The 13,817-nt window shown below is 35.2% G+C and overlaps 1 protein-coding gene across 5 annotated transcripts in view; it reads right to left on the bottom strand.

Moving 5' to 3' along the window:
- LOC144245381 (gamma-aminobutyric acid receptor subunit beta-2-like) overlaps positions 1-13,817 on the bottom strand; it is a 188,846-nt gene that overhangs the window by 60,774 nt on the left and 114,255 nt on the right. For 2 of the 5 annotated variants that reach the window (XR_013339235.1, XM_077780772.1), the window contains exon 6: positions 6,556-6,638. Coding sequence is in view for 3 of the 5 variants with exons in the window: in XM_077780772.1 (XP_077636898.1) it covers positions 6,556-6,638 (83 nt within the window). In the remaining 2 variants the exon portion in view is untranslated. Of the gene's footprint in view, positions 1-6,344; positions 6,639-13,817 lie in introns of those variants that run through there. The other 3 variants (XM_077780770.1, XM_077780771.1, XR_013339236.1) reach the window with 2 other exon arrangements.

Genomic DNA, 13,817 nt, shown 5'->3' on the forward strand with positions numbered 1-13,817 from the left:
TTGCACCAAGGCTGAGATTGACTGAAAAATGAACAATGTTGGGAATGAGAACGTTAATCTTATTCTCTGAGACACTGAGGCTGTCCAGTCCAACTCACCCAGAGACAGGCTGAGATAAAAGCACACTAACAAATGAGGAAAAAAAGAGAAACCTTTGGATTTTTAGTATGTGAGCAGCCTGTCAATGGATCTAGTTGAGAGAATTCCACATTCCCTTCCAGACAAGTGGTTCACATGCCCGAAGTGGGGAACCTGGAAAATGGGGGTTAAAGTATATAAGATAATCTTTCCCGTATGAGGAGGGGAGAAAGGCCATGTAGCTGGTATTGGTATTGGGCAGCTAATCTGGCTGAGAATATAAGAGATTAGCCACCTAACTATTCCCATTTCAAAGACACATAATACTCCCCTTGCCCCCTTTGCATTATTTTTCATTTCTGGATGGAACATATTAAATAGCCTTGCAATAAACTCAATCCTAATATTCCTTCACTCAGAATCAAGTTATATTATTTTCTGTGACACTAAACCAATATACAAATTGCTGACATAGAGAGAATGTAGTAAGGATTTAGTAATCTCACTATTAAGGCCATTTTCATTGGAGAAAGGTAGGGAGGAAGGACAGTCAGGAGGGAAAGGAGGGAGAGAAGAAAAGTAAGGAGAAGCGAGGCAGAGGCAAAGAGGGAGAAGAAGGGTAAGGGAGAGGGAAAAGGGGAATAAATGAATGCCTAGAGTTTGCTTAGCAGAAAGAAATGGATAAATAAGGTTGAATGTCAGGCATCAACTTCAGAGCTAGTTGTTTAAAACCTAGGATCGTAAATTCATTTCAATATGCTTAATTACTTAACTACCTACCAATAATAGCAAGACTTGCATACACATATATATTAATAATAGAACATATTTCATTATTAATCATATAACAATGATTTGCTGTCTGGCTAAATATGAGTAGGGTCTATGTTGTAAGTATAGGATATTTTCTTGATTTCTAGAATAGGGACCTTCTTATACATCTGGTCCTTACAAAATCAGTGGTGTAAATATAAGTCAGCTATCAATTACCACAAGAGTATAAAGCCATTATTCCACGGAGTGGCTGAATGATCTTGGGCAAATGATCTTACCTCTTTGAGTCTGTTTCCTTAGATGTAAAGACAGGAATATTAATATCTGCCTGTAAATTTTAAGCTAAAAATGCTTACTAAAGACAAAGAAGATCTTTGATAATGATAAAGGGGTCAATCATCAAAAAGATATAACAATCATAAATATTTATACAACACTGAAACACACTAATATATAAAGAAGCTACTAAAAAAACTAAAAGAAGAAACAAAAAGGAATACAGTAATAGGTGGAGACTTTAATACCCTACTCTCAAGAATGGCTAGATCATCCAGACAATCAATAAGGAAATAGAAGATTTGAATAACACTACATACAAAATGGACCAAACAGGGGCTCCTAGGTGGCTCAGTCGATTAAGCATCTGACTTCGGTTCAGGTCATGATCTCACGGTTTGTGGATTCGAGCCCCATGTTGGGCTCTGTGCTGACAGCTAGCTCAGAGCCTGGAGCCTGTCTTCAGATTCTGTATCTCCCCCTCTCTCTCTGACCCTCCCCTGCTCATGCTGTGTGTTTGTGTCTCTCTCTCTCTCTCTCAGAAATAAATTAAAAAAAAACATTTAAAAAAATGGACCAGACATACAGAACATTCCATCCAAGAGCACAGGATACATGTTGTCCTCAAGCATGCAGAGAATATTTTCTAGGACATATTATATGTTAGCCAGAAAACAAGTCTCAAAAAATTCAAGAAGACAGAAATTATATCAAAGGTCTTTTGTGACCACAGTGGTATGAAACTAGCAATCATTAACAGTAAGAAATCTGGAAAAAGCACAAATACATGGAAATGAAGCAATCCTAACCACCAATGGTTAAAAAAGAAATATAAAGGAAAACAAAAAAAATCTTAAGACAAATGAAACAGAAATACAACATATCAAAACTTATGGGATGTAGCAAAAACAGTTCTGAGAAGAAAGTTGACAGTTACAACTACATGCATCAAGACAAAAGAAAGATCTTAAGTAAACAGCCTAACTTTACACCTTAAGGAACTAAGAAAAAGAGAACAAACTAAACCCAAAGTTAGCAGAAAGAAATAATCAAGATTAGAGAAGAAGTAAATGAAATAGACAACAGAAAAACACTGAAAAACAAAAGAGTATAAAAGAAAAATAAAAAATCAGCATTCATTCTCTGAAAAGATAAACAAAATTAATGTCTTTAGTCAGACTAGCCAAGAAAACAAAATGAACTCAAATAAATACAATTGTAAATGAAAGAGGAGACGTTACAACTGATACCATAGAAATACAAGGGATCAAAGTGGCTGCTATGAACAATCATACACCAATCAATTAGACAACCTACAATAAATTAATAAATTCCTAGAAACATAGAATCTATGAAGACTGATTCATGAAGAACCAGAACTAGAAAATCTGAACAGTCCAATAATAAGCAAGGAGATAAAATCAGTTCTCAAACACTTCCCTACAAAGAAAAGCCCAGAACAAGGTTTCTTTTCACTGGTGAATTTTACCAAACATTATTTCTTTTCCAAGCATTTAAACAAGAATTAATGTCAGTCCCTCTTAAACTCTTTTAAAAAGTTGAAGAGAAAGGAATGCTCTTAAACTCATTTTACAAGGTTAGTATGACACTGACAGCAAAGCCAGATAAGGATACTGTAAGAAAATGACAGGATAATATCCCTGACATGTATAGATGCAAAGCTTCTCAACAAAATACTAGCAAACCAAATTCAACAGCACATTAAAAAAATAATACACCATAAGCAAGTGGGATTCATCCCTGGGATGTAGGGATGATTCACTGTATGCAGATCAATAAATGTGACACATCAAATTAATAAAATGAAAGATAAGAATCATCTCAATAGATGTAGAAATTGACAAAATTAACATCCTTTCATGATAGAAACTCTTGAAAAATTGGATATAGAAGGAATGTACCTCAATATAATAAAGGCTATATATGACAAATCCATAGCTAACTAAATGGTGAAAGACTGAAAGTGTTTCCTCTAAGACAGGAACAATAGAAAGGTATCCACTCTCTGTGATCCTCTTCAGCATAGTACTGAAAGTCCTAGCCAGAGAAATCAGGCAATCCAAAGAAATCAAAGATATCCAAATTGGTAAGGAAAAAGTAAAATTATTATTGTTTGCAAATGACATGATCTTAGAAATAGAGATCCATGATCTTAGGTATAGAAAACCCTAAAGACTCCCCCCCATCCAAATTAGAACTAATAAACAAATTCAGTAAAGTTGCAGGATACAAAATAAACATGCAAAAATCAGGTACATTTCTATGCACTCACAATGAACTCTGAAAACAAAATAAATAAAGCAATCCCATTTACAATAGCATGAAAAACAATAAAATACTTAGAAATAGATTTAACCAAGGAAGTAAAAGATCTGTACAATGAAAAGTATAAGATATTGATGAAAGAAATTGAAGACATAAATAAATGAAAATATATCTCATGTTCACAGATCAGAATTAATGTGATTAAAATGTCTCTATCACCCAAAGCCACCTATAGAGTTAATGGATTTCTTATTTATTTATTTATGTTTTATTTATTTTTAGGAGAGGGAGAGAGAGACAGTGTGAGCAGGGGAGGGTCAGAGGGGGTCAGAGAGAGAGGGAGTCACAGACTGAAACAGGCTCCCGGCTCCGAGCTGGCAGTCAGCACAGAGCCCGACGCGGGGCTCGAACCCCCGAACCGCGAGATCATGACCTAAGCGAAAGTTGGACGCTTAACCCACTAAGCCACCCAGGCGCCCCTGGATTTCCTATTTAAATGCCAATGCATTCTTACAGAAATAGAACAACAAATAATACTAAAATCTACACGGAACCACAAAAGACCTGGAAAAACTACAGAACTCTTGAACAGGAGTAACAAAGCTGGAGGCATCATACTTCCTGATTTCAAACTATACTGCAAAGCTATAGTAATAAAAACAATATAGTACTGGCATGAAAACAGACACATAGACCAATGGAACAGAATCAAAGGGTATAGAAATAAATTCTCACATGTATGATCAACTCAATCTTGACAATGAAGCCAAGAATACTCAATGGGAAAAAAAAAAAGGTGTCTTCAAGAAATGGTGTTGGGGAAACTGGATATATACGTGCAAAATAATTTGTATCAGGGAAATTCAAACCAAAACCACAAGGAGATATTGCTTCACACCTGTTAGAATGGCTATTATCCAAAAGACAATATAACAAGTACTAGCAATGATGTGAAGAAAAGAGAATATTGTGCACTGGTGGTGATGATGCAAATTGATACAGACAGTATGGAAAGCTGAATCAAAGTTTCTCAAAAAATGGAAAATAGAATTACCATATTATCTAGCAATCCTATTGCTGTAAATATATGAAGGAAATGAAATCTCTATCTTGAAGAGACATCTGCTGTTCCATGTTTACTGCAGAATTGTTTATAATAGTCAAGACACAGAGACAATCTAAGTGTCTACTGATGGATGAACAGGTAAAACAAATGTGATATATGTATATAATGGAATATTATTCAGTCATAAAAAAGGAAATCCTGTCATTTCCAATAATATAGATAAAAGCTAAGGGAATTATACTGAGTGAAATAAGACAAAGACCAATGCTGTATAATCCTATTTATATGTGGAATCTAAAAATAAATACTGAAGTTATAGAAACAGAGAGCAACTTGGTGGTTGCCAGGGGTGAGGGTATGTGGGAGATATTTGAAGGCGGTTAAAGGTTTACAAATATTCTGTTAAAAGATGAGTAATATTTGGGGGCCTAATCTGTAGGACGGTGACTATAGTTAACAATTCTGTATTGTACACTTGAAAGTTGCTAAGAGAGTAGCTCAGTCCTCAACATACACACACAAGGTAACTTAGTGAGGTAATGGATTTGTTAACTGATCTTATTATGGTAATCATTTTACAATATATTCATGTATCAAATCATCGCCTCATACATCTTAAACTTACAGAATGTTATAGATCAATTATATCTAAGTAAGGCTGTGGAAAAAATCTATTCTACTCCATTTAACTGGGTAACTGTGAATTGAAATGAGAAATGTAAAAGCCCCTTTATTAAAGCTTAAAACTTGTAAAGGTCTGAAGAATTATCACATTAATTTAAAAATATCCTTGTCAGAATTATAATTTAATTACATTAAACACCTGAGTGTTGGCTGTGTCCTTAGGCATCCTTTTAAAAGATGCCTAATAAAAGGGCCTTGTTTACTTACCTTGAATGGTTATGGAGAGCTCAAATGAAATAACATGAGTGCAAGTGCTTTAACCATGTGTACAATTATGATTATTTAAAATTCCACTCAAATTTCACCATGAAAAATTTTCTTACTAAAAACTCACTCTTTGTATATGCCAATCTTCATTTTTTTAAAACATCCTTATACGAACAATTGGAAACAAAGAAATTGGACTTTGAAGAACAATTTGCACTTAAGTTCTATTGTAAGTTATGAAAATGCAAAGTTATCCCAAAATACTTACATAAAAATAGTCATCAAAAACCTATAGACCAATGTCATTAAATAGTTCTTTACTGAAAATACCAAAAATGAAAATAATGATGATTTGGAAACATAAATATGAAATCAATTCCTTCCAAAAAATGCATATAAATTAAATTATCCCTGGAAGCTTATTACTTTACTGGGCAAAATACCAGCAATGTGCCATAAAGGCTTATATTTTCACTCAGAGCAGTGACTTCGACTTGCACCTCTCTGCCACAACTAGAGTTTCTTCACAATAGCTGAGTGTATCCCATCCACACAGCAGTCAAGTTACTCATTATTTAGAATGCTGGATATAAAATCATCTGCTTCCAATTGTTTGGTGGGATGAGGTATGAAAACATTGCAAAGAACTGACAAAGAAAAGAGATTTGAAACCTGTTCTATCTCAAATGACCTCCAAAATGGAGAGGGGTCATGAGATCAATGTTTTTGCCCACCCAACAGGGCAGATGACTGAATCATCAAGAAACCGTGGCCCAGAAAAGCAACAACACTGCAAAACAAGTCAGCACAGGAAAGAAAATAAACACAAACATAGACACCAATCTTGCTCAATATGGCTGTCAGCAGGAATATAAACTAAATTTTAGACACTGAAAGTAGTCCCTTGAAACAAAGAACAGTCCACCAATCCACACATTGTGAATGTTTTAACTGGTCCAGAGGCCATATTTATTTTCAATTGCAAAGAGATAACATCCCCAAGAGGCAAAGACAGTTGGTATTTCCTGTGTCACTGGAAAACAAGCTGAGAAAAGATACTGAATCTGTCTCCCTCCACCAGATTTACTGTGGTAGCAGTGCCTTTGCAGGGCTTGTGGTCTGGATATAAACAAGAGCAACCTTAAAGCAGAGTTCAATCTAGCTTCATTCTTAGGAAAACTTACAGCTTTCAATTTCCAAGGTGCAGTTTTGTTCATCCAGTGGGTACCGCCTTAGGTCCATCATGCAGGCAGCTGTGGTTGTGATTCTAGAAGAGAAATAGCAGTGATACATATTGTTAGCTGGGCTATGGCTGGAGTTGGGAAAATTAAATCCAAGTATCAAAGAGGACAGAATTGGGCCTCTAGGAGACTGATATAAGCCAAAGTTCTAGCGAAAAAGGGTGCTACAAGTTCAGATAACCATTTTCCTTTACAAGCCTTAGGCTGATTCATTAAAAACAACAACAACAACAAAAAAGAATGAGACTAAATCAGTATTTTCCCAAAGTGTTGTCCATTACCTACTTGTACCAAAATCATCTGGGAGCATTTGTTAAATGCTCCAGAATGTCTGGGGGGTTGGGAGGGATGGTCCCAGGGCTCTTTATTTTTATAAGCCTTACAGGTGATTAAGAATATCAACATAGATAATTCCTCTTCCACTCACATTTGTTTCCTCCTCCTTCTAATCTAATGTTCATTAAATCTTGGATCTGACTCATCATTTTTGACATTTCTATGCATTCTATAGTACTTAGTAAGTGTTTTAATACAACACAATATCAGCCTTTCATCTATCACCTGATTTGCTCTGTGCTGAGTAATCTGATATTCTCATAACCTGTTAGAGAGCATCCTCCAATGGATTGGCAGAGTTTCTTATTCAGAACACCTGAAACCTTCATAATTTTATCAGGAAGATATGAATATGCCCCTTTATTTAATTTATTTTTTGTTTAACTTTTTAAATTTTTTTTATTATTTATTTCTGAGAGAGAGAGACAGCATAAGCAAGGGAGGGTCAGAGAGAGAGGGAGACACAGAATCCAAAACAGGCTCCAGACTCTGAGCTAGCTGTCAGCACAGAGCCCGACCTGGGGCTTGATCCCATGAACCATGAGATTATGACCTAAGCCGAAGTCAGACACTTAACTAACTGAGCCACCCAGGCGCCCCTGAATATGTCCCTTTAATTCTTTATATTTCTCTGTCATATTCTTTTAGAAAGAAAGAGACAGAGCATGAGCTGAGGAGAGAGAGAGAAGAGAGAGAGAAAGAGAGGGCACAAGCTGTGGAGAGGGAGAGAGAAAGAGAATTCCACAAATCTGGATCATGACCTGGAGCCGAAACAAGAGGTGGGTGCTCAAACAACTGAGCCACACAGGCGCAACTCTGTCATTTTTTACACTAATCTTGTATTGCAGATCTACTAAAAGGAGTCAAAAAGCATATAGTTCTAAATGATTTGTTAATATATATTTTCTGATCAATACGGTAGCACAATGTCATGAAAAACACAAGTTTTAGAATACAACAGACATAGGTATAAATTCTAATTCTGTCTCACTAACTGATAGACATCAAGATGGTTAATATTCTTTAACCAACCTTAGTTTCTTTATCTATGAGAAGGGGATATTATTAACAATAATAGTTACCTAACAGGGTTTCTATAAGAATAAATTGTGTAAAGAATACAGAAGAGTACCTATATACAGTGTGTCCTTTAAATCTGCTGAAAAAAAAAAAACTAAGAAGAAATTGATATTGAATTTGACCAACTTTGGCTCACTCTACTCTGAAGGACACTTTACTATGAGTTGGGAAGAGAAAAATAAGATGCAGCCCCAGCTTGGGAGAAACAGTTTCCAGCTTGATACTTTTCACTAAAAGGTTGGGTAGAGAGTACAAGTAATCTAGGTAGACTGAGTCTATGAAATTCTTCAGTTAGGTGTGAGAGTCCCACTCCTTAGTTGTAGGTTGGAAATATGTGATTAACTTAATGTAAGTAGTTCATACCTCTTTAGTTTGGTTACTGCTTCATTAAGATTTGTGCTCTGTTAATTTTTGTTTTTCTTTTTAGCAGCAAGTGAGTATCCTAGGGCTGATGTTCATCCCTGATACCTTCCTTTCCTTCACCAGGAGTTAGCTACTCTGCCTCAGCTCCTATCCATCTCCAATGTCTCCCTCAAAATCTATGGTCTTTTTGCCTCACCTCATGTAATTATTGTAGATAGGTCTCCTGGTCTCCCCATTTGCCTCTCTACTATCCATTATCCATACAACAGTCAGATATTTTAAAAACATAGATTAGATTTTATCATTCATCTCCTTCAAGATTTAGTGGTTCTTTAAAAAAAATCCAAAATCTTGACTATGTCCTACTGTGCCCTAAATAATCTGACTCTTCTTAGAATCTCAATATTATCTCATAACAAGTTCTTTCTCACTATTTTCTAGTGTTTGCATTTGTTCTTTCTGCCTAGACTATGTGTCTCTCTGAACTTCACAAGTCCCTCTTTTCTGATCCTTAAAGCTCAAAAGTCACCTCCTCTAAGAGACCTTTCCCAAGCAGCCCATCCAAAGTGGCTGCCTTAACTAATGTTCCATCTTATCTGTTTATTTCCCTTAGGCAAGTATCATAATGTGAAATTATCTTGCTTATTTATCTTAGTTTTCAAAAGTTTTAATGAAGTATAGTTGACATGTAATATTAAATTAGTTTCAGGTATATAACATAGTGATTTAACAGTTATGAAGCCATAAGAAAAGAATGAAATATTGTCATTCACGACAACATGGATGGACCTAACAGATATTATGCTAAGTGAAATAAGTCACATACAGAAAGACAAATGCCATTTGATTTCACTTATATGTGGAGTACAATAAACAAAACAAATGAACAAACAAACAACAACAAAGGGAGAAACAGACTCATAAATATAGAGAACTGGTGATTGCCAAAGGGGGGGTAGGGGGATGGGTGAATTAAGAGGAAATAATTTTTTCTTTCTTCTTTCTTCCTTCCTTTCTTTTCCTTTCCTTTCTTTTCTTTCTTTCCTTCCTTTTCTTTCTTTCTCTCAGTTTCTTCCTTCCCTTTCGTCCTTCTTCCTTCCTTTGCTTTTCCTTCCTTCCTTCCTTCCTTCCTTCCTTCCTTCCTTCCTTTCTTTCTTTCTTTCTTTCTTTCTTTCTTTCTTTCTTTCTTTCTTTCTTTTCTCTCANTCCTTCCTTTCTTTCTTTCTTTCTTTCTTTCTTTCTTTCTTTCTTTCTTTCTTTCTTTTCTCTCAATAAAATGTAAGCTGTTGAGGGGCATAGGTTTTGTTGTAAGGCACAGATTTATTGTAAGGATACAATAAACATCTGTTGGATAAATGAAAACATGAATTATAAAGAGGCAAGCAGTTGGTTTTGCTGATTGTAAATCTTTTCTCTTGCTGCATTATTTCTCCTCTTTTCTTAAACTTATAACATGCCTTAAGTTTTAGGGCTTCTTCTTATATTTTTAACAGTAAATACATTTTAATCCATTTAATTAACATTGCATAAATAGTACTAGAGTTTATCTTATCATCAAACTGATTGTTTCTGCTTTCCCTGATTCTTACCAAATACTTATATTTTACAAATTCTAAAAATTATATAAAATTAAAATTCACAATTAATTATTTACTCAGGGCTTACAAATGATAATTTATTTTGGCTATGCAATATGTGACTGAATTTTTCACTGGCCTACTGATTTCCTTCCTTCCTTCCTTCTCTTCTTCCTTTCTGCCTTTCTTGCTTGTTTCCTTCCTTCCTTCCTTTCTCTCTCTGTCTTTCTCTCTCTTCCTTTCACATGTAGCTACAACCTGAATTGTTACTAACATACAGAAGCCTGTATTATGTAGAAGATAAACTTACAAAGAAAATAAAATTACATATATGATGGGCATACCAAAACTCCCATGTTATTTCTGTAAAATAGCAGAAATAATCCCCATCTTGAGAAACTAGAGAAAATTAACTTCATCTGATATAATGAACACAAAGGACATTAAAGGTACAAGGGCATACATACGATTAAAAAAATGAGAGCCATAAACAGATGCTCAACAGTGTAAATGAGGTGAAGTTTACAATAGCTACTATATAGGTTGTGGTTCGCACTTTCTGCTGATACATATTCATGCCAACTAACATCTGTGAACTAGTGCTGTACACATTAGTGCTATGAACAAGAAAAATGAATTGACTAATGCTATTGCAGAAGAAATGAGTTTCTACTCACATTTAAAAAATAAAGATGAAAGTGTTTTTCTGACATAAACAAAATTTATATCAGTGTTTTACTTTTTTAATGCTATNCATTTGGGATCCTGTTCATATAGACCAGAATAAGTGAGGTAGGATGAAACACTTAGATCCTAGGATACTTGGTTTCTTCTGAAAACTTGAATTAAAAACTTGCCAACCTAATTTGTTGTGAGATGATGAAGGTAAGAAGAGATCTGTAACTCATAAAATGTTCTGTAATTTTTGTTATTACCACCTGCTAATGAGCAAATACAGTGACAACTCATTTGACCAGTGGCTAATAATTGGAAATATGTATATGTATATATTTGTATACAAGAAGAAATGTAGAATACCCAAGCAGTTATAGTAAAAGAAAAGCAGAGAGGGGTGCCTGGGTGGCTTAGTCAGTTTAGCATTTGACTCTTGATTTCAGCTCAGGTCATGACCTCACGGGTTCATGAGATCAAGCCCCATGTTGGACTCTGTGCTGAAGGTGCAGAGCCTGCTTGGGATTTTCTCTCTCCCTCTCTCTCTGCCTCTCTCTCTCTCAAAATAAACAAACACTAAAAAATAGCAAAGCAGAGCTAAATTATATGATGTGAACAGCAGGCAAATACAAAAATAAGCAAAAATTATGCTATATATGTATATAGAACTCTATTTAACAGATTTGAACACAAAGTACAGACATGTGTTAACAAACCTGCATCTTTTCCACGTGTTTTGTGATATCAGGAACTACAATTGTTTTTGTCTTATTTGTATTTCAAACACTTTGCCAGGTCCCTGGTACATATCACTAAACTCAGAATAAAATAGTAATGATAATAATAAAACAAAGAGAAGGAAAATAATTCATAAATAATTCTTTTTTTTAATGTTTATTTTTTTTTTTTAAAGAGAAAGAAAGAGAGAGAGCATGAGCGGGGAAGGGACAGAGAGAGAGAGAGAGGGAGACACAGAATCTGAAGCAGGCTCCAGGCTCTGAGCTGTCAGCACAGAGCCCGATGTGCGGCCCGAACCCACAGCTACCAGGTGCCCCATAAGTATTCTTTTTTTTTTTTTTAATGTTTTATTTACTTCTAGGAGAGAGAGAAAGAGACAGCGCGAGCAGGGGAGGGTCAGAGGGAGAGGGAGTCACAGACTGAAACAGGCTCCAGGCTCTGAGCTGGCAGTCAGCACAGAGCCCGATGCGGGGCTCGAACCCACGAACCTCGAGATCATGACCTAAGCGAAAGTCGGACGCTTAACCGACTAAGCCACCCAGGCGGTAAGTATTCTTAAACTGAGAATTTTGATGTAATTCTCTATATTAAGTAGCTCATTAAATTTATGTAAAAAAATTCTAAAATCATAGAAATATGGAAGCTACTCAGAAATGAATTTATTTAGAAAACTCAAGGGCCAACATCAAAATCTTTTCTTTGAAACTTATGATTCATAGCATTGCTTAGTTTCTCTAGGAACAAATCAATACAGATATACTTAATGGGGTTTTCATGAACATGCCATTCTGAATCCTGATAAACATCCTTAATGGGCCTTAAATTACTTAACACTAGTACTAGGATTCTTTGAAGTGAAGCTAGTAACTCATTATATAGGTATCTGATTAAATTTTAAGACCACTATGAAATATGTATAGTGTTATCTTCAATCATAGGAAATAGTCAATGATGCTTTCAGAATGTACCTCATTTACCTGTCACAAATTTTCTACAGTTACAATTGAAAATGTGTCTTCATTGGGGCTGAATATTATTACATGAGGAAAGCCACCTTTGGGGAATGCCAATATTCTGACTGGGCTAAAGATCTCTGGAGAAACTTTTTGTTCCTTAGTCATTAGGCCTTGTCATCCAAAAATAAATTGTATCATAAAATACTGACATAGTACAAGAAAACTACATATGTAACATAGCCTAAAACAGTCACTAAAGGCACCTATAAAATCAAGACATACAACAGCTAGTCCAGCATTTTGCATCAAAGCCATACAAATATTTTATAGCGTTATTACCTGATATTTAGTGATGCTACCACATCATTCCAAGATTGAAAATAATCAAAGATAGTTATTAGGTAATAATAGATGCCTTTGCCTCTCAGCCTATAGGAGATAACTCAGCATCATAGTTAATGTGACTTGCTTTGCTTCTTTCAACAGAGTCTTCATGACAGGCTTCTGGCGCTAGAATATATGGTCAAACATGTGCCTTGACAGGTGAGAACTTTGTTAGGATTTCAACCAGAGATGATAAGAAAATGACACTGGACTTCTACTTTGATTTCTTTATCTAGATAACCATCCAATTATTCTACACATACAAAATTATTCTTTTCAGTATCTTTGTATGTTTTTTAAAGAAAATCAGATGTCTTATCCCTAACTATATTCAGAACATTTCATCTAATTGACAGTATGTTTTTTACTTTGTTCAAAATGCACATTAACTTAAAAGCACAACTTACTCTAATTACAAAGGATAAGGGGATCCTATAGTATGAGTGAGCATCATTACTAGAGAAAAATTATGATGTTAAAACCAGTCAATTATCTATATCTATCTATTCATCTATCTATCTATCTATCTATCTATCTATCTATCTATCTATCTAACTAACTATATTTGCTAGCTGTAAAACAAACTAAAAACTTCAGGTGTGGGTGGGGGAAGATCTAAAATCAAGCATTAGAGTTAAAGTTGAAATTTTGAAAGTCCTAAGAGCTCATCTGAGTCACTTCTCAATAAAGTAATTTAAAAAATTTTTGCTTCTTGGGGAACCTGGGTGGCTCAGTCGGTTAAGCATCCAACTTTGGCTCAGGTCATGATCTCACTGTTCATGGGTTCGAGCCCCACATCGGGCTATGTGCTAGCTCAATGACAGCCAGCTCAAAGCCTGGAGACTGCTTCAGATTCTGAGTCTCCCTCTCTCTCTCTCTGACCCTCCCCTGCTCTCTCTCTCTTTCAGAAATAAATAAAACATTAAAAAAATTTTTTTTGCTTCTATATCCTCAAGGAGATTGGATACTGTTTTAGTCTCACAATAATTTTATTTGGGAAGCTAATTTCTCACATATATCCCTCTTGTGATATGCTCATGCATTTTGTAGAGCAGGTTAGAGCATTAGTTATGACTTGGATGACCCACTTTGGCATTCT

The sequence above is a fragment of the Crocuta crocuta genome, unplaced genomic scaffold (genome assembly GCF_008692635.1).
Source record: "Crocuta crocuta isolate KB4526 unplaced genomic scaffold, BGI_CrCroc_1.0 scaffold343, whole genome shotgun sequence".
Lineage (NCBI taxonomy): Eukaryota > Metazoa > Chordata > Mammalia > Carnivora > Hyaenidae > Crocuta > Crocuta crocuta.